The sequence below is a fragment of the Podarcis melisellensis genome (assembly GCF_964234715.1).
Source record: "Podarcis melisellensis genome assembly, chromosome: 8".
Classification (NCBI taxonomy): domain Eukaryota; kingdom Metazoa; phylum Chordata; class Lepidosauria; order Squamata; family Lacertidae; genus Podarcis; species Podarcis melisellensis.
The window spans coordinates 52,762,653-52,781,058 of record NC_138540.1 but is presented as its reverse complement, the minus strand read 5'-3'; the positions used below and the strand labels follow the sequence as shown (position 1 = coordinate 52,781,058).

The following is an 18,406-nucleotide window of genomic DNA, read 5'->3' as shown; positions in this document are numbered from 1 at the left end:
ACTCTCATTAAACAACCCCTACCCAAGGTTAAGAAAAAACCTTGATTAAAAACAATTGAGGAGGGCAGCGAGTTTTGGTGAATGTCAAGGGGGTGTCTGAAAGTGCAGTGGTGCCCATGGTCATCATGGGGTGTGTGTGGAATCCGAAGAGATATTATATGTAGGGGGCAATAGTAGGTCAATGCCATTTCTGTGCAGACTTAAATGTATATAAGAGCAAACTGACCCATTCTCAACAGGAGTTATATTTCTAGATATGCTATATTAATTTAATACACATGGTGGAAAAGAGTTCTGATCAAGTCCAAACTGAATGGAAGAAAATTTGCTGATTAATGTTAGTTCTGTTGGAATAAGTTTCCTTTCAAAGTCCTTTTGTTGAAGTATTGTTACTTTGACTTTCAGCTGCTGAAGTATCCTGGGAGACTGAAATGTTCTCCCACGGGTGTTTGGATGGTGCCATTTTTCATATCAGATTTATGCCCATTTAATCTGAAGTGTCTTCTTCTAGGTAGACAGCAGACAGACACTGTTGGCAGGTGGTAGCATACCACGCTGGGAGGAGAATGAGCAGGTGGAATAAATCCTTGAAGCTACAACTGATGTTATTAGTAGTGCAATAGTTGTTGCAGACAAGAGGAACAGGAAGACCTGCTATTATTGCCAGTCTGAGGAAACTCAGGTTGCTACCTGTTTGTCTCCTAAGAAATCGCTATTAAAAATCAAGATAAATACCTTATGCATGTACCGAGTTAAGCAAATGCAGACAGTATGAGGAAGATTGCCTGTTGAAAAGGTTGAATGTGAATAGGAAATGACGCATTACTTGTAGCCTATGATCTATGATTATTTCAACATGTTTTAAACTAGATTAACATAACTGGTGAATGAAACTGATTTTGATTTGTTTGTTGTAACCAGAATGTAATTCACTTTTGTGTGATGCAGCAGTTGAGGTAGCACAGTGGCTAAGGCTCCATTCCTAAGTCTGACAGTATAAACACCACTAAAATCAGTACTTACTTCTGAGTAAAGATATTTAGAAAAGCAATGTATGGTTTCAATTATAAACATACTAGGGAGTAAGCATTATTGAATGTGTTTGAACTTGCTTCTGAACAAATATGCATGGGACTACAATGTAAGTCTGCGATCCTGTGCACACTTATTTTGGAGGAAACCCCATTGAACTCACATGAGAATGGCTGTAGTTCCTTTGTAAAACACATGGTTTGCATGTGAAAGGGCATCTCCAGGCAGGACTGAGAGAGACCCTGCCTGAAATCTGGAGAGTCGCTGCCGGTCAGTATAGGCCAGGTGTGAGGAGACTGTGTGTGGACAAAAGCCAGCTCCCGCAGCCTGAAGCAAGATGACCATAGTCGCCTTTGACTGGATCTAACTGTCCAGGGGTCACTTACCTTTTAGCTATAGATATAGATATAGATACACACACACACACACAAACACATTACTGTTCACCTTTTTATGTGCACAGCTTCTTTGAACTAGAATCTATTGCACCATATATTTAATGCACATTACCAGTGGCAGATTTACGTATAAGCTAAACAAGCAATAGCTTAGGGCCCCACTCCCTTGCCCCCCCCAATTTTTTTTGAAGGAACAAAAAACAAACAAACTGGATTTACATTTCCAAAATATAACATAAAAAACAAATAAAATAAAACCTACATACAGCAACAGTGTTTTGTGTTATGTAGGCTCCTATGATGTAAGATAATGGGCCCTGCCTGCTAGCCTGCTCCCTAAAATATCACCGGTTTGCTCATTTCTAAATATAGGATGCCCATAAATTACCATATACCGGTACCATATATTCAACAAAAAAACCAGCAACAATTTGTTGTTGACAAAGGACAACTGGACATATAAAGGGCCCCATTACCTTCAGTAGCTTAGGGCCTCATCAAACCTAAATCCGGCCCTGCACATTGCCACCACCATGCCACAATAATTTTGGGAACTGTATTTTTCCAGGGTGCTGAGAAAGGCCATTCTGCGAGGGGTAAACTATAATCCTCTTCCAAAGCCCTTTAAGTTGGTAGCCTTTACTTCCGCCTGTGGCAGAGAGTTCCATAGTACAGTGGTACCTCGGGTTAAGTACTTAATTCATTCCAGAGGTCCGTTCTTAACCTGAAACTGTTCTTAACCTGAAGCACCACTTTAGCTAATGGGGCCTCCTGCTGCTGCCGCGCCACCGGAGCACGATTTCTGTTCTTATCCTGAAGCAAAGTTCTTAACCTGAAGCACTATTTCTGGGTTAGCGGAGTCTGTAACCTGAAGCGTATGTAACCTGAAGCATATGTAACCCGAGGTACCACTGTATTAACTATGTGCTGTGTGAAAAAGTACTTTTTCTCTGTCTTGAATTTCCTATGCTTCCTCCTCATTGGATGTCCAGGATCTCTACTGTTAGGAGAAAGACTTTTATCTGTCCTCTTTCTCCAGCCCATGCATCATAAACTCCTACTGTCTCACTTCTTGTTCGGCTTTTAAACTACTGTATAAAGTCCTAAACGCTTCTAACTTCCATTACAGGAAAGTTGCTCTACCCCCACCCGTTCCCTCGATTACCGGTATTTTGGTTGCCCTTTTTTGAGGCTTTTCCAGTTTCACAATAACTAATATCCTTTTTTTATTTTCTAAAAATATTTTTTATTAAAGCTTTCTTAGCTTTCAAAAATTCTCGCACTGTCTCTCTCTCCCCCCCCCCCCAAGTTGTGTTTACTACAGATCAGCTACATTTGTTGTGAGGCATTTAGTGTTGCATGCAGTATTAGGTTGGGAAGGAAAGGGGGACGGTGTGGGGATGGTGCATGTGGTGCGGCGGCAACGCTTCTATTTTTCTACTTAGTGTACGTGTGGGGTTTGGTGTCAGCGTCACTTGTGAACAACATCCTTTTCGAGGCCGCAAACGGTATTCCATATGCGATGACGCCATGGATTAGCATAAGGGTTTTGTGATCTCGGCAGGAGGAGCCCCACCTCCTCGCCCTTCTGCCCAGGCGCGCCCCCCTCCCCACCCACGAGTCAGCTGGGCCTCGCCCACACCCTTCTCGTTCGCGACCGCCGTTTCCATAGCAACGGCCCAACATGGCCGCCACGTCGCCGTCGTGACGCTACGGCCAAGCGCGACCGGGCCTGTCAGCTGCGGCGTTAGCTGCGGTCCCTCTTCTTGTCTGGGTCGGCTCGGCCTACCTTCGCTGCCGCCATGCTGGTGCCCGTCTTCACGCTCAAGCTGAACCACAAGATCCTGCCGCGCATGGTGGCGGTGGGCAAGTATGACGGCACCCACCCGTGTCTGACGGCGGCCACGCAGGCTGGCAAGGTAACGCGAGGACCGGCGCCCCCCGCCTGGTGGGTGGTGCGGGCTGCGGGGCTTAACTTCCCCCGGCCGAGGCTCCTCCGTTTCGGATGGCCCTTTTCCTTTGGAAAGCCTGTGAAGTGGGCGCATATTCTGCAAAAACGCCCCCCTCCCCCCGCCCCGCGGCTATTTCACAGAAGCAAATGCAAAGTGTGTACTTGATATATGTGTATCCTGTGTGTGCAGTTTCGAGGAATGCAAGGCAGAATGCAATTCCTCCCTTCCATTTTCCTCCTGCAACAACCCTGTTAGGTGGCCGTGGGCAGGACTTGGGCCAGAGGCAGAAGTCATGAGCCTCACGCAGCAGGATGAGCAAGAGAGTCCCAAATGCAGCAGGGCTGGCTTATCCCTTTTCAAGTGTGGGGTTAGCTTTAAGGTCATGGAATTTAGAGTCCCTGGGCTTCCAGGCAAGTGTTTATTAAGGGATCCGTGCTCCTTAAGCATACCTTTCTATATTTATTTTATAGTGTCCACAAAGGAACGTGGGACACAGTCTTATGTGAGTCAGACCTTTTGTGTCCATCTAACTAAGTCTTGTATCTGCTGAGTGGCAGTCACTCTCGGTTTCCGGCAGAAGTGTTCCTTTTCCCTACCTATAGATGCCTGGGGTTGAATCTGGGCTTTTTTGCATGCACGTCAGATAGATGCTTTACCACTGAATTATGTTCCTTCCCAAAACATCCTTGTCATTCCCCCTCCCCCGCAACCCTCAAATTATTTTGGGTTTATCCTTTCTGAACAAAATCCAGTAAGGAAAAAAGACCTGTTGCCAGCATCCCCTTTGTAATTCTCAACAACCTGTTGTATGCTATTACGCCCCTGTTCTGGAAGTGCTGTGAAATCACTAACAGTAGTCTTTGCCAGTGATCAGCATGCCAAGTGAGAGAATTGAAACTGCTTCTTCCCAGTCTTAGACCAGCACTGTATAACCACTACTCTACAGTGCCTTGACATCATCCCACAGATCACTTAGGAATGCCATCTCTTTTAACTGCTACACGTTGTCAAGGTCTCCCTGGTGCTGCTGTTTTTATTTACTTGGCAATCACCTGTGTGGCCCTGATTTAAAAACCAACGAGATCTTATGTTGTTTAGGTTAAAGATGCATAATTGCCAAGCACTTCAAAATGCACCTTAGCAGCTGTAATTTGCCAAATGTGTTAAGGATATGTACTATTGTGCCTTGGTGTTCATGTACATTCATTTACAGAGATGTATGCTAGAGGCTGTGATCTTTCAGATATTGCTGAACCACAGCTTCCATCCCAAACCACTGACCACTCTGCTTGAGACTGATGGAGTCTTAACAGCATCTGGAGGACCACGTGTTCCCTATCCCTGCCCCAGAGATGCTAGGAAGGGAGTTCAGTTTTGAAGAAGAAACTTTCTATTGGGGTTATTTCTGTCCCCAGTGAAGTGACTCTATAAGGTGTGGGTACCTCTGAGCACATTTAGAGTGCCTTATTTTTGCCATTAACTAATGATGTCTGTAAGCTGTTTCCAGGTATGTCTCTGAATGCCACTTGCTGGGGAATAACAGCTGGAGAGGGCTATTGCCTCATTTCCGTGCACGTGGGCTTCCCATCAGTGTATCTGCTTGGCATTTGTGGAAAACAGAATGTTGGACTAGACAGGCCTTTGGTCTGATTCAGAGGGGCTCTTCTTGCATCATGAAAAAACAACACCATTGTTTACTGTTTTCAAATTTCTGTCTCCCCACCCCCAGGTTTTTATTCACAATCCTCATGCACGTGGCCAGCGTATTGGTTCAAACCGTTTAGTGCCCAGTGCCCAGGATGCTGATATTTCTCTTCTGAACGTTAATGAGGCAGTCAGCTGTTTAACTGCAGGACAGCTGAACCCCGACCTTGGCTGCGATTCCCTTCTCATTGGCACACGGACCAGTTTGTTGGCATATGATGTGCACAACAATGCTGACTTGTTTTATGCAGGGGTAAGTTAATTCCTCTTGTTTGTCCTTTTCCCCCCTGCCCTCCCGCCCTCAGTGTTTAAGCAGTTTGAATACTTGAATTTGTTCATAGAATGCAGTGGGACTGGACCAGTGTTTTTCAAACTTAATCAGTCTTTGGGCTACACTTTACACATTGACTTGTATGCTGAGAAACTCCAACTTGTTGCACAGACTGTGGAGACATTGTTTAAGGCAGGAGTAAGGAATTTCAGTCCCAGGGGCCAGTTGTGACCCTCCAGCCCTTAAGACTCTCTCAAGGTCACACTCTTAACTAGTCCTGAGCTGCGCCTTTAAGTATTTTTGGCTGGAATGTGTTATTGAACCTTTACAATGCCTCTTGCTTGCCTGGATGGAGGAAGGTGTGTGTAGAAGCCTCTTGTGTGGCTGGGATGTTCCCACAATACAAAGGTAAGAGTTGTACCTCTTCTGCCTGCTTCTTGCCTTTTGCTCTGCCCACCACTAGTATGTGGTCCCCAGAAATGTTCCCCTACCATTGATCTAAGGCATACACTCAAAGAAAACACTAGGCTGGCCTTTTGGGCCTCACTGCTGCTCTGTGTGAACTGAGCGCACACCCAACACATCCAGTACACTCCCTGTAGTTGTACATTGAAAAATAATATTAGTCGCTATGGGCATAAGGTTTTCAGGGAAGAATGTCCACTATTACTGATTGTCTGTCTTAGGAACCCTCTAAAAACTTCCTAGGAATCCTCTGAAACACAGTTGAATTGGGATTGCTGTGCTGTCGCTCTGGAGTCAGAGAGTTTAAGCCCAAGAACATGGGCATGACATGGTCACTCACAGTCACTCTTAAGGCTGCGGTACCTAAAGATTCCCTTTTTACCATGTATCATTTAATATAACATAGATTTTACTGTTTTCTTTTGAAACCTGAAATTGCCTGGTTCTGAACATTCTCGTTTACATAATATGCTTCTCTGTGCATTGTTTGCAGAGGGGGCAGAGTTACTATATTTCTATATTTTTTTCTTTGAAGGTACCTGATGGAGCAAACACGATAGTGCTTGGAACCTTAGGAGATATTTCTTCACCTCTTGCTATTATTGGTGGGAACTGTTCCTTGCAAGGCTTTAATCATGAAGGAAAAGACCTTTTCTGGACGGTGAGGGCAGTTTTATGTTTTTGGTATTGGACAATATTTATATTTCACTTAATGCAACACAGCATCCAGTGTGCCCAAACCAGTCACACTACCCTAAAACTGCCTCTGGTGGAACTGAAGGCCTCTCAGTTCCTTTTCCAGCCCATTGGGGCTTTTCACCAGCCTCTCCCCCCAAGTGGCCCACTCTCCCTTATTATGCATCTTAGCTACTTTCACCTGGCCAAGTAGAGCAGGAGTCAGCAAACTTTTTCAGCAGGGGACTGGTACACTGTCCCTCAGACCTGCGGGGGCAGACTATATTCTGAAAAAAATAAATGAATGAATGAATTCCTATGCCCCACGAATAACCCAGAGATGCATTTAAAATAAAAGCACACATTATACTCATGTAAAAACACGCTGATTCCTGGACCATCTGCGGGCTGGATTTAGAAGGCAATTGGGCCAGATCCGTCCCCCGGACCTTAGTTTGCCTACCCATGAAGTAGAGACACTGACAGTGGGCTCTTTATACTCTCTCCACCCCCTCCCAAGAATAGCTACTATAGACTACTGGAAACTTCACCATGCATCTTAGTGCTCATGAAAATTAGCTGGTTGAAATGTGGGAGAGGGGAGTCTCTGTGGCTGTTAATCTGTGTGTGTGGGGGGGGGGAGAGAGAGAGAGAGGGAAAAAAGGGGTTTGTGGAGATTAAATACCTCTTTTGTCTGTATCTTGGAGTGTGTAGCTGTGTATAATAAAGGGAAGCTCTGCCTATAGCCCTTTTGGGGAGGAAGACTTTGCCTATACAATGGTACCTCGGGTTAAGAACTTAATTAGTTCTGGAGGTCTGTTCTTAACCTGAAACTGTTCTTAACCTGAAGCACCACTTTAGCTCATGGGGCCTCCCGCTGCTGCCATGCTGCTGCTGTGCGATTTCTGTTCTCATACTGAAACAAAGTTCTTAACCCGAGGTACTATTTCTGGGTTAGCGGAGTCTGTAAGCTGAAGCATCTGTAACCCGAGGTACCACTGTACTTGCACTGGGCAGAGACACTGTTGCTGGATGTTCAACCCTTACTCAGTCCAAGATACTAGCTAGCAGCATTTAAAATGTTCTGTTAATACAAGAATTAGTGTGAGGCTAAATAAGTAGAGACACTGCCATTTTAAATTTTTTGATTATAGGTCACTGGTGACAATGTCCGCTCACTGGCACTGTGTGACTTTGATGGTGATGGAAAGAAAGAGGTTAGTGGTTTTGTTTTGTGTGTTGCAGGAACTTGCTTATATCTTTTCTTGAAGAAGCAGATTTTGCATTTATGGCCCTTGCTTTATGTGACCTGCTGAGGCGCCCCTAGTGGTAATGTTTTGAACTGTGTGTCTCAACAACTTTCCCAGCCTATCCCCTTCCCAGGGCAGGAATGCAAGCAGACTTGCTGGAAGAGCCATGCGTGTGAGGGCAGAGCACCCCACTGATCTCTCCCTAGGCAAGGGGAGTGTATCCTTGTAATCTAAAGCCACATTTTTCATGCACTAAGTTATACTTATTCCTGTGCTGTGCAGTTTGGTAGTTAGAACTGACATTCCTGATCTGACATGTATTTTAATAATTGGTTGTAATACTTAAGGTTCAGGCTCAGTGAAGAATTCTGTCCAGAAATTGGTTCCCTAAATACCTCAAGTCTGGTCATGAGTTACTTTGCACTGCATTTTCATTCATGGATGTAATGAACCTCATGTTGAGCTGACCACTTCCAGAAGTTGCTGCAACCAAGATCAGGGATATATTTCAGAGCCTAAATGTTTTAAGAAGTTGCTGAAGCTATGATCTAGAAGATCCCAGCTCACATATTACATTAGCCATGTGAGTAGACAGTCCTTTTGAGTAAAATAGAGTAAAAATGTGAGTAAAATGAGGTAGCACACACAGGCTCTTAAAGTTGCAGAGAAAGTGGGCTCAGATTTCTGGACTTGGGTTTCTAAGACTGGGTTGGTTTGCCAGGGAGACTGGTTCTTGTGGGCATGTGATACCATGTATTAAATGTTTGTTGTTCTTTTTTTTTGTTTAGCTGCTCGTTGGATCTGAGGATTTTGACATTAGGGTTTTTAAAGAAGATGAGATTGTGGCAGAAATGTCAGAGACTGAGGTAAAGGGAAATAGTAAATTGGAATAAAAAAATGTGCCAAAGGATTTAATATGAATAGGAAGATAAGAGAAATATGTGAATGTGGTATTACAAGATGGCCATACAATTTTTGACTCTAGAACAGTTTCTTCAAACAGATGAGAAGTGTTTTAAGATTCTTATTTTATTTATTTATTCCATGGTAATCATTCCTGCCTCAACAGGCTCCTTTGATGCTACCTCCTTCAGGTAGTTGCTTTGCCTGAGGTCTTATTTAAGGAAAGTAATAAGGGATTTGGGATGGAAATTCCCATCATTACTTCGATTGGTTGCCTCTCCCAAGGCTGGTAACAAAGTGGGAAACTTGTCTGATCTGAGCAGGTATTACTTTGAGAGTTTAGATATGTAGCTTTCATCCTAGGAAGACATTGCACTACAAAGTGGCTTGGTACGATCTTGTCCTTTTTGGGGGAATATTCATGGCTCTGTTCTTCTCACACCCCTTCCCCCAGGCAAGTCATTGCATCTCACTTGGTAATCAGGATGGAGTGAGGGGCTGGATTTGACCCAGGAACCACTGGCAACTGATCCTCATTCAATATGCCTTTTCTTTCAGAAGCAGCCCAACTGGGTTGGCCCTCACTGATTCTAATACAACTGCTTTCGGTCAATTTAAAATGGGGGTTGAAAAAAAGAACAAACTCAGCAGACTACAAAACGGGTGGTCTAGTTTCAAGAACTAGTTTCATCAGACTTGTGGCAAGAGCAGTCTGTTTCTTCCCCAGCAGCCAACTAGGCAGGGAGAAAGATGGAGGGAAGATTGAGAGAAAGGGAGGAGGAGGGGAGAGCAGGTGAGGAATGGAGTGTCCCTGTCCACTTTTGGCTTGGGCCCTGCATACAGTTGGAATATGGCCTCCAACAGATTACATGGGGAGAAGCTGTTGTTCTGTGGTAGAGCAACTGCTTTCCAAATAGAAGGTCCCAGATTTTATTCCTGGCATCTCCAGGTAGTGATGGGAATGTCCCCTGCCTGAAATCCTGCAGAGCTTTTGTCAGTCTGTGTAGACAACGCTGAGCTAGGTGGACCCAGGGGTTTAACTCGCTATATGTTCCTACCTCTGAGGGCCTGTGGCTCTTGACAGGAAAAGAAAAGGTTGCCCACCCCTGGCAGAATTAGCCTTAGCAGAAAGCATTTTGAATGTACTGTTGGCATTCTGAATCTTGCTGTGATAGGCTTGTTGAAACAGCATAGTTAATGAATGTGAATAGCGCCAATATCCTACAAATTTAGCTGAAGGGTATCAGGTTGATAGAAGTGGTTTGGCTTATCCAACTATTTACTGTTTTGCTGTAGCAGGTGTTGCTAAACTGTTCCCTTCCTTTCCCAGATTGTTACTGCGCTAACCCCGATGTGCAGCAGTCATTTTGGCTATGCCCTCTCTAATGGAACAGTTGGCATTTATAATCGGACAGCCCGCTACTGGAGAATTAAAGTTAGTATGATCACACTGAAAACAAGAAGGGGTAAAGTCAGAAATGTGGGGGGGGGCATTTGGGGGCATCCAGTTGCAATGAATGAATGCTATTGAGGCCTGCTTGTCAGGTTCATCATGAAAATGTTTTGTTGGATTATAACATTTTTATTACAATCAAGTGGTATATAAATCTTGTGAAGTAACTAAACAAACCATCTAACTTATACACATTAATAGTTTAGCTTTGCATATCTATTAGTGTAACCATAGCAGTTCTGACTTACCCCACAGGGTTGCAGCAGGGATGAATGAAATGATGCATATGGAGCACTTGAACACTTGAGAAGTGCTATATAATTTATCAGTACATTTGTATAGTCCTTTCTGAATGTTCAAGGCACTTCATATATGTTACCTCAGTCATCCATGCATCAACTCTGTGGGGCAGGATAGTAGCACTCTGTCTGGTTGGTGGGGAGGAGAGCGCATGTGTGCTGCTTGCCTGGAGCTACCCAATGAGCTTGTGGTAGTTGGCAAAAATTGAACCTAGGATTTCTCTTGGTCTTGGCTGCTATGCTACATTAGCCTCTCCCCACCATTAGATGTGTGAAAAGCTTAAAGTTAGTCCCAGGAACTTGGTTGACTTAATAGTTTTATTTTTCCCTCCCTCCAGTCTAAAAATCAGGCAATGAGTATACATGCATATGATATCAACTCTGATGGGGTGTGTGAGCTGATCACTGGCTGGTCCAGCGGGAAGGTGAGCTTATGCAACAGTTGTCATTTATGCAATTCTCCCTCCCTTTTACGAGTATGATACTTCTTTCCAGCTAGATGTCACCAGGCCTTATCCAGAGACCACTACAAGATACTGCTGGCATTGTTTGGAATTTTGCAGCTAGATAAATCATCTCCTGCAGTTAGAATATGTAGTAGGCAAATCTTCATAGAATTTTTAAATGGATTTTTTTTCTTTTGGCTGTTTCCCCCCTGCAAAAAAGTGACTATTTTTTTGTTAAAGATTATGAAAAGGAAAGTTGTTGAAATACATATGCAGAAGGGCAAATGACCCTCAGGAGTGATTTTGATGTGAACTGATTGAAATTTTGTACACCTAGAAACCCTGTACACCTAGAAACCCTGTAAAATATGTAGTCTTGAACAGAAATTTCCCATTTTAAAAAAGCCTTTCCTCTATAACAATGTGAATTCGAGGTTTTTAAAAATACATTAAAACTTGGGATTCTCAGGCTCTTTGTTACAAGCAATGTTTTGTGGCAGTCATGCAGCCTTGATATTAAGAATTTTAGGCTCCAGTCCTAAGCCTTATGAACATCTCCCTGGAAGTAAGCCTCATTTATACCTGGTAGGACTTACTTCTGGATAGAATTAACATGGTTAATTCACCCCCTCATTTTCTTTTAATGCTGACTTGGGGAATGCTTTGTGTTACAGGTTGATGCACGTAGTGACAGAACTGGAGAGGTCATCTTCAAGGATAATTTTGCTTCCTCAATTGCAGGAATTGTGCAGGGTGATTATCGAAAGGATGGCAATACAGAGTTAATCTGCTGTTCTGTTGATGGTGAAGGTAAGAGCATGAATCCCCTTTGCAGGTTTAAGGCCTTTTGTCCAATATGAGTTGAACTGTGTGATTGTTTGTATTAAGTTAGAAATGTTTTGTTGCTCCCAGAGCAACCAGATATGTTGTCTAGCCTGCCAAAACCGGCTTTCTTAGGGTATACAGAGGACTTGGGATGAAATTGGATAGAATTTACACTGGATCTTGCAGCATGCAGCTGTTTCATGCAAGCACTCATCCCTGTGTTTTCTGTGAGTCCTTGTGGAACATTGGTGCACAGCTGCAAGTTGTATGCTTTAGCACATTGAGAGAAAAAAAACCCACAAGTTGGATGCACTTGCACTTAGCTCCCATTGAAATCAATGGGACAGATTAACTCACCATTAACTTTCCTGTGGGACCTAAATTCAGCTAACAGTCTGGTTGTGTTTATGCAGGCAAACATTCTACATAAGATACTTGGGGATGCCACGCAGTTCTATGTTATTTACTTTGATTCTGCTCTTTAACTGGAGTCTCTCACTTTCTGCATGTGTGGGAGGGAGGGAGGCCTTGGACCAGGACTTGTCATACTGCAGAGTGATTGTGGCAGTGGGCAGGAACTTAATGGGTTGGAAATGTAGTCTGCAGCCTGCTACCTTTTTGGAACAGGGGTTTGCTTTATGATGGTGTTCTTTGGAATGATACATTGACTTCCATTAATTCTGTGCTTCAAAAGGAGTTGTTTTAGTTTTCCTTTTTTTCTAATGAGTTGTTCTTGTGTAGTGACAACTTTTCTCTGTCAAGAGCCCCTCTAGGTGGCCCGGCAAATATTTTTGCTTTGCTTTTGTGCAGTGCGAGGCTACCTGCCAGCTAGCCAAGAGATGAAGGGGAAACTGATGGACACCAGTGTGGACCAGGACCTGATTAGAGAGCTTAGTCAAAAGAAACAAAATCTCCTGCTTGAGTTAAGAAATTATGAAGAAAACACAAAGGTATTACTGTGTGAGTGGGAGGGTCTGATTCTGATCTCAGTTCAGAGTAAAACCTGAATATTCCTAGCACAAGCAGTTGGGTACAACTTAAGACTTAAAAGAGAACCGACTATTCATCTACTGTATTCCAACATTAGAGACGACCCTGCCTCTTACTTTATTTAGACATTCTTCCCGTTTTGTAGAGAGGGAATGGAGAATGAGTGATAAAACATCTAGACAACTGATTAAATTTAGCTGATCAGGGAGGTGAATTAAGACCTCACAAGTCCAGTACTAAACTGGGGTTTATAAGCAGTTTAAACTTGAGTTACCATTTCAGTGCAGAGTAACACATGGTCATATGTTTGGACAGAAACAAATCACAAACCCTCATTTGCACATAACGTTAAACTAGTGCTGTGGTTTGTTGTCTCCCCACAAAATGGAGCAGGGTGGGCACAATTTGAGCAGCATGTTGTTCTGGGTAACCTATTGTTTGTTTTTAACTGTGGCTTACCACTACATGTGAACAGGGTTGTTGTCAACTAATAGAATGTTAGCACTATTTTCTTAGAAAGTAAAAACCTGAATTTGATGATTACATAAACAAAACCTGCCATATTCTAGAAAATGACTGTGCTCAGTGGCTCCCATAAATATTACAGAGCATTATTACAGGTCACATGGAGGCCTTCCTCTCCACCTCAGATGCAGTGAACACTATGATAGTAGTCCTGCCTTCCACACACACTGGGTGACCTGTGTCCTTGTAATGGCTCTCATGTCCTTTTGCTTCATTCTTCCTCCTGAACTTTTCTGTGGTCTTGTCTCTATTCAGAGGTACTTCAGTTATAGTCAGGTCAGAAGAAGAAGTTGGTTTTTATGGCTTAATGGGGAGAGGAGATGACAGAAGAAGCTCTCTGCTGACAGTTGCAGAACAGGAGTGCTTTCTCCTAATGGAGAGTTGGGGGTGTGTGGAGAAGAGAGAGAGGATATCACTGACTGCCTGGGTCTGGGCATTCTTGCTGTTGCTGTCCAGTGACCACATGATGCACCTCATGATGCACCGGGAAACAGCCAGCTATTTGTGACTTCATGGAGTACAGTGGTACCTCGGGATGCGAACGGAATCCGTTCCAGAGCCCCATTCGCATCCTGAAGCGAATGTAACCTGTGTCCGTGCGTCTGCGCGTGCACAGGTCATGTTTCGGCGCTTCTGCGCATGCGCGTGATGTCATTTTGATGGTCTGCACATGCGTGCGCTGCGAAACCCGGAGTTAACGTGCTCAGTTACTTCTGGGTCGCCGCGGAGTGCAACCTGAATTTGCCTAACCCGAAGTGTATTCATGGTATGACTGTATTTGTCTGCAGTCAGATAAACAGGTGGTCAATTGACCAGTATTCCAACACCAAAAAGAAATGTGGAATTTCTGGTCATCTAAACAAGGGTTGTTGATGCAGAACAGCAGATCAGAAGCAGCAACTTTTGGTAGTATTGACTGGGTTTACATTTCCTGGGTTCACATTTCCTTTGGGGAACTTCAGAAGGCAGCTTTAATAACCATCCACCCCTGATGTCAGAGCTGTATGCCTCAGTAAAAGAAATAGAAGCATAGCTAAAATATTCTGTGAATACTAATGAAAGCTGTTGCAATTCAATGCCTTTCCAGGACACGTAATCCAGTTTTGGATGTGTTTTGTTTGATCACTTCTGAAATTACACTCGCAAATAATCCAGCTTTTGAAATGGTTGAATTTGGAATCATGTTTTACAGCAAGTGGAACTAAACACCCAAGTGAATGAGATGGATGGACAAAGGGGTGTGATTCCTGCAAACACCCAGCTCCAAACAGCACTCTCGGTCAATCTGGGCTCAGATAGTGAATCTGCTCACGTTGAATTATGTATTTCCACGTCCAATGGTGAGAAAGGTTTAGTCCAAAAGCTTATTTCCATAGGTTAACCTATGCTTTCTAGCTCTTGTTTCAGCTCTTTCCAGTCCTGAGGTGCATATTTCCTTCTGTTTGGATCATTTCTCAGATTGGCATGCAGGAGGCCTCCATGATACATGGAAGAGCAGCTTTTCAGCCTTTAAGCTTTCTCAGCTATCCATGCATGGAATATACATATATTTGGGATTCTTGGTCTGAAGAATGCTCACTATTTTAAGCTTTTAGCATCCTTTTGTGTTCGAAGATACAGGGTTCTGAATCCTTATTACACTGAACTACTCTTTGGCAAGAAGCAAGATTGTTTGGGAGGCATCCCACGTTGCAAAGATATATGGTTAGCACTAGGTGGCATAAGGGGAATACATGGCATAAAAGGCACAAGGCTTACAAGGCATAAGGCATATATGCCATAAGATAAAAGGCATAAATGGCATAAGGCATACGGCATAAGGCTTGGAATAGCCCTGCTTTTTTCTTTTCTCTGCAAATGTTTGGACAGCAGCACTCTAAAAAGGCAGAAGTTGACCCTGCTTCTCTTTTGGTTCCCTTTAATTGTTTCTGCCCCGTCCTAGAGAAGCTTGTCGGGCCTTGGAAGAGGAATGTTTAAAATCACTCAGCACTCTAAATAGCTATTGCTGTCTTTCTGGTACTCACTGGAGAGTTTCAATGAATCTTAGATGCTGTGAATCGCACCCTGAAGGGGAGTGTGTTCATATGGTGTCTGTTTTATGAAGGTTAATAATATCTGGGTCATACACACCCTCATCACCTAAGCACTAGTATATTTATTGCAAGCCCAAAGATTGGAAGGTATTGGAGAAAGAAGAGAAAATAATGGGTAATTATGAAGGATTCTGATAACAGTGGCTCCTATTGTACTTTTATAAGATTCCTTCATAGTTGTCAGTTACTGTATTGCTTTCATTGTCTTTAACTATGCAGCAAACTTTGGCAAAAGATGGTGCACCATCAAATCTACATTATAGTACCCTCCTCCCCCCCTGCTTAATTTTGAAAGCCATGCCAAAGAAAAGCCACTAATTGGTCCGGTCTTTTCTCCCCTTTAAGACACAATCATCCGAGCGGTGCTGATCTTTGCTGAAGGAATATTTGAAGGTGAGAGTCATGTGATCCACCCTAGTCTTCAGAACCTCTCGAGCCGCATTAAAATTCCCCTCACCCCTCCCAAAGATGTTCCAGTGGAGCTGAACATCAAGGCCTTTGTCGGCTACAAGAATAGGTAAGGGTGATGCTGGCCGGTAGATACAAAAGAGGCTTTATCTAGGTGTGTGTGTGTGTTTGACACATTTGCTTGAGCTGCCTGTTCACTATCACTTTGATGGGGTGCATCTTCACTCATGCTCTCTGCTTGGGGAACAGTACGGTCTAAATCATGTGGGTTAATAGTCTTTGCTTAGTCCTTTGAGCCCACAAATACCAGCTTCAGCATTTTCAATTTATATGCATATTTTAATGGGGAAGGTTTTGAACAATTAATCAGTACAGAACTGGATTATGTATATTGGATCTGTTCATTCTTTTGGTGTTAAAGAAGTCAAAGCACCCTTTCCCCCTGCTGCAAAGTCATTCTCATGATCTTGTGGAATCTACCGTATTTTTCGCCCTATAGGACACACTTTTTCCCCTCCAAAAGTGAAGGGGATATCCGCAGCCTGCTTGCCCGGAGCGCGGGGTGAGCTGAAGCAGAGCGCCCCGCGCTTTGGGCAGATATCCGCGGTTGGGGGGGGGCAGAATATTTCCCCCCCTTTATTCCCCCCCCAAAAAACTAGGTGCGTCCTATGGGCCGGTGCGTGCAATAGGGCGAAAAATATGGTATTTGCTTGACAATTAGGATTCAAAGGAAGCTTTGGTCATGGCCTACAGTAGACTGAGAAGGCTTCTGTCCTGAACATCCATGTGTCTATCTCTCCCTTGTCCCTTCATCTGTCTTGTCTTTTCCAAAATATTCTAAATTTGGTACAAATCCAAATGAAAGTTTTGGAAATAATATGTGCATCAGTAAAGTGCAGCATCCCGTCCCCCCTCATTTGGATGCTCTGCCATAACAATCTCATATGCGATACTGACTTATCAGCATCTTTAACACAGAAGCAAATTGGCTCTAATCCTACCTTCTTTGATATAGGGAAGTCAGATCTGTGAGGTATAAAGCACTCTGTTCTGCTGCTCTTTGCATTGCCTAGGTGTGGTTTGGGCTTTTAGTGCCAGGTATATACAATCCTGGCAGTACAGGGAGGAAATGGACATAATGACACATTAGGAAGCAGTAAGGATTATAGAAGTTAGAATCGGTTTGGGGGCACATGGGGAGAAGGAAGGGATAATGAGTTGTAAAGAGCAAAACAGAATTCTCTCTTTGACCAATGAGAACCCCCTACTTGCCTAAGAATCTTGAACACATACTCCCATCACCCCTTAAAATATATCTGTGTATCCCTGAGGTCTAGAAACTTGCTCTTTTTTTAAAAAAACAAAAGCTCAGGTTTCCAGGACTTTGATACATATTAGAGACTTTAGCAATAGTTTCTATTAAATCATTACTCTGTATTCTACATGGTCAACATAGTTAAGTAGTTCTGTATACTTCTGTTGTAGAGTGCATGATTGGGCAAACTGTTGTGGATACTAACATGAAAGTGGATACTAGCTTGTAACTTAGAATAAAAGAAAAATAAGCTGGAGCTCATCATTGTTTTCATTTCCAGATCAACTTTTTGTGATGCTAGCCAGTGCAGGAACTGGGGCTTTGGAGAATTCTGTAGCAGGGATCATGAATTATTTAGGTGCATTTTTATGCCAGAAACCATGTGATACCAGCTGAGTCCTCTTGATTGTTCTGTTGGGTGTCTTTCCAGCATGCAATTCCATGTCTTTGAGCTGTCAAGGCAACTCCCTCGCTTCTCAATGTATATTCTGAGTAGTCCAGACTCTGCTCCTGGTCCTTTAAGCTTTGTACGATTCACAATCAGTGAGAGGGTGCAAACAGTAAGTCTTCAATTCTCTTCTCAACCCTGATGTAGTTAATACTTTAAATGTGTATTTATTAATTATTTTACTTCTTTTATGAATCACTTCCCATCAGGCACCCCAAAGGGATTTACAGTAACATATATATACATATACATATACATATACATATATATATATATAGTTTCTAATGTGGAAAGTTAAAACAGTTGCATTTATAACATCAGTTTAAAAAACAATTATAAATATTAGAACACTTTGAAACAATAACACATACATAAAATCAGATCCAATCCAAGGCAGAGATTAACTGGGATATTTTTTTTAGAATAAAGATCTTATTTAGATCCCTGTTCTCATCACAGAGCTACAATTCCCAGTTGAACTCTGAGAATTTTAGCTCTGTGAGAGGAAAAAGGGTTATCTTAACAATTCTCAGCACCCTTACAGCTTCAGAATTCTTTGGTTTGAAGTGGTATCATAGTGCTTTATATGCATGGTGTGAATATTGTGTTCCTGGCATCTCAAGCTACATTTAGTTCTTGGGTAGCAGATACAGTACCGAGCCCAAGTAGACAATAGTCCAGTGGTGTTAGGCAGCTTCATATGTTCATAACTGTTCACTCAGTGCGATATGCAAATGTTATTAATTTAACCTTTTCTCTGGTTCTTTAAATGTCTTCCTGTTAATTTTGCCTCCTGTTTTGTGGCACTGGGAAAGGACCTGATTGGTAGGTGCTGATACTTTGCTGCGGGGGAAGAGAGAAAATTGTGAGAATGGGAAGTCCCCTTCCCTGGACCAAATGGAAGATTTCATTCTGGGCAAGGGCAATCCTGCTCTACCGTTTATCTGCCTCCTG

General features: G+C 43.1%; 1 protein-coding gene across 1 annotated transcript in view; it reads left to right on the top strand.

Annotated features, from left to right (window-relative positions):
- Window positions 1–3,111: 3,111 nt before the first annotated feature.
- Window positions 3,112–18,406, top strand: part of BBS2 (Bardet-Biedl syndrome 2) — a 21,987-nt gene continuing 6,692 nt past the window's right edge. Inside the window, exons 1-12 of the mRNA XM_081920308.1 lie at window positions 3,112–3,349; window positions 5,112–5,339; window positions 6,358–6,483; window positions 7,652–7,714; window positions 8,536–8,613; window positions 9,981–10,085; window positions 10,741–10,827; window positions 11,523–11,658; window positions 12,484–12,623; window positions 14,381–14,528; window positions 15,627–15,798; window positions 17,435–17,564. Coding sequence (XP_081776434.1) covers window positions 3,233–3,349; window positions 5,112–5,339; window positions 6,358–6,483; window positions 7,652–7,714; window positions 8,536–8,613; window positions 9,981–10,085; window positions 10,741–10,827; window positions 11,523–11,658; window positions 12,484–12,623; window positions 14,381–14,528; window positions 15,627–15,798; window positions 17,435–17,564 — 1,530 coding nt within the window. The 5' untranslated portion in view covers window positions 3,112–3,232. The remainder of the gene's footprint in view (window positions 3,350–5,111; window positions 5,340–6,357; window positions 6,484–7,651; window positions 7,715–8,535; window positions 8,614–9,980; window positions 10,086–10,740; window positions 10,828–11,522; window positions 11,659–12,483; window positions 12,624–14,380; window positions 14,529–15,626; window positions 15,799–17,434; window positions 17,565–18,406) is intronic.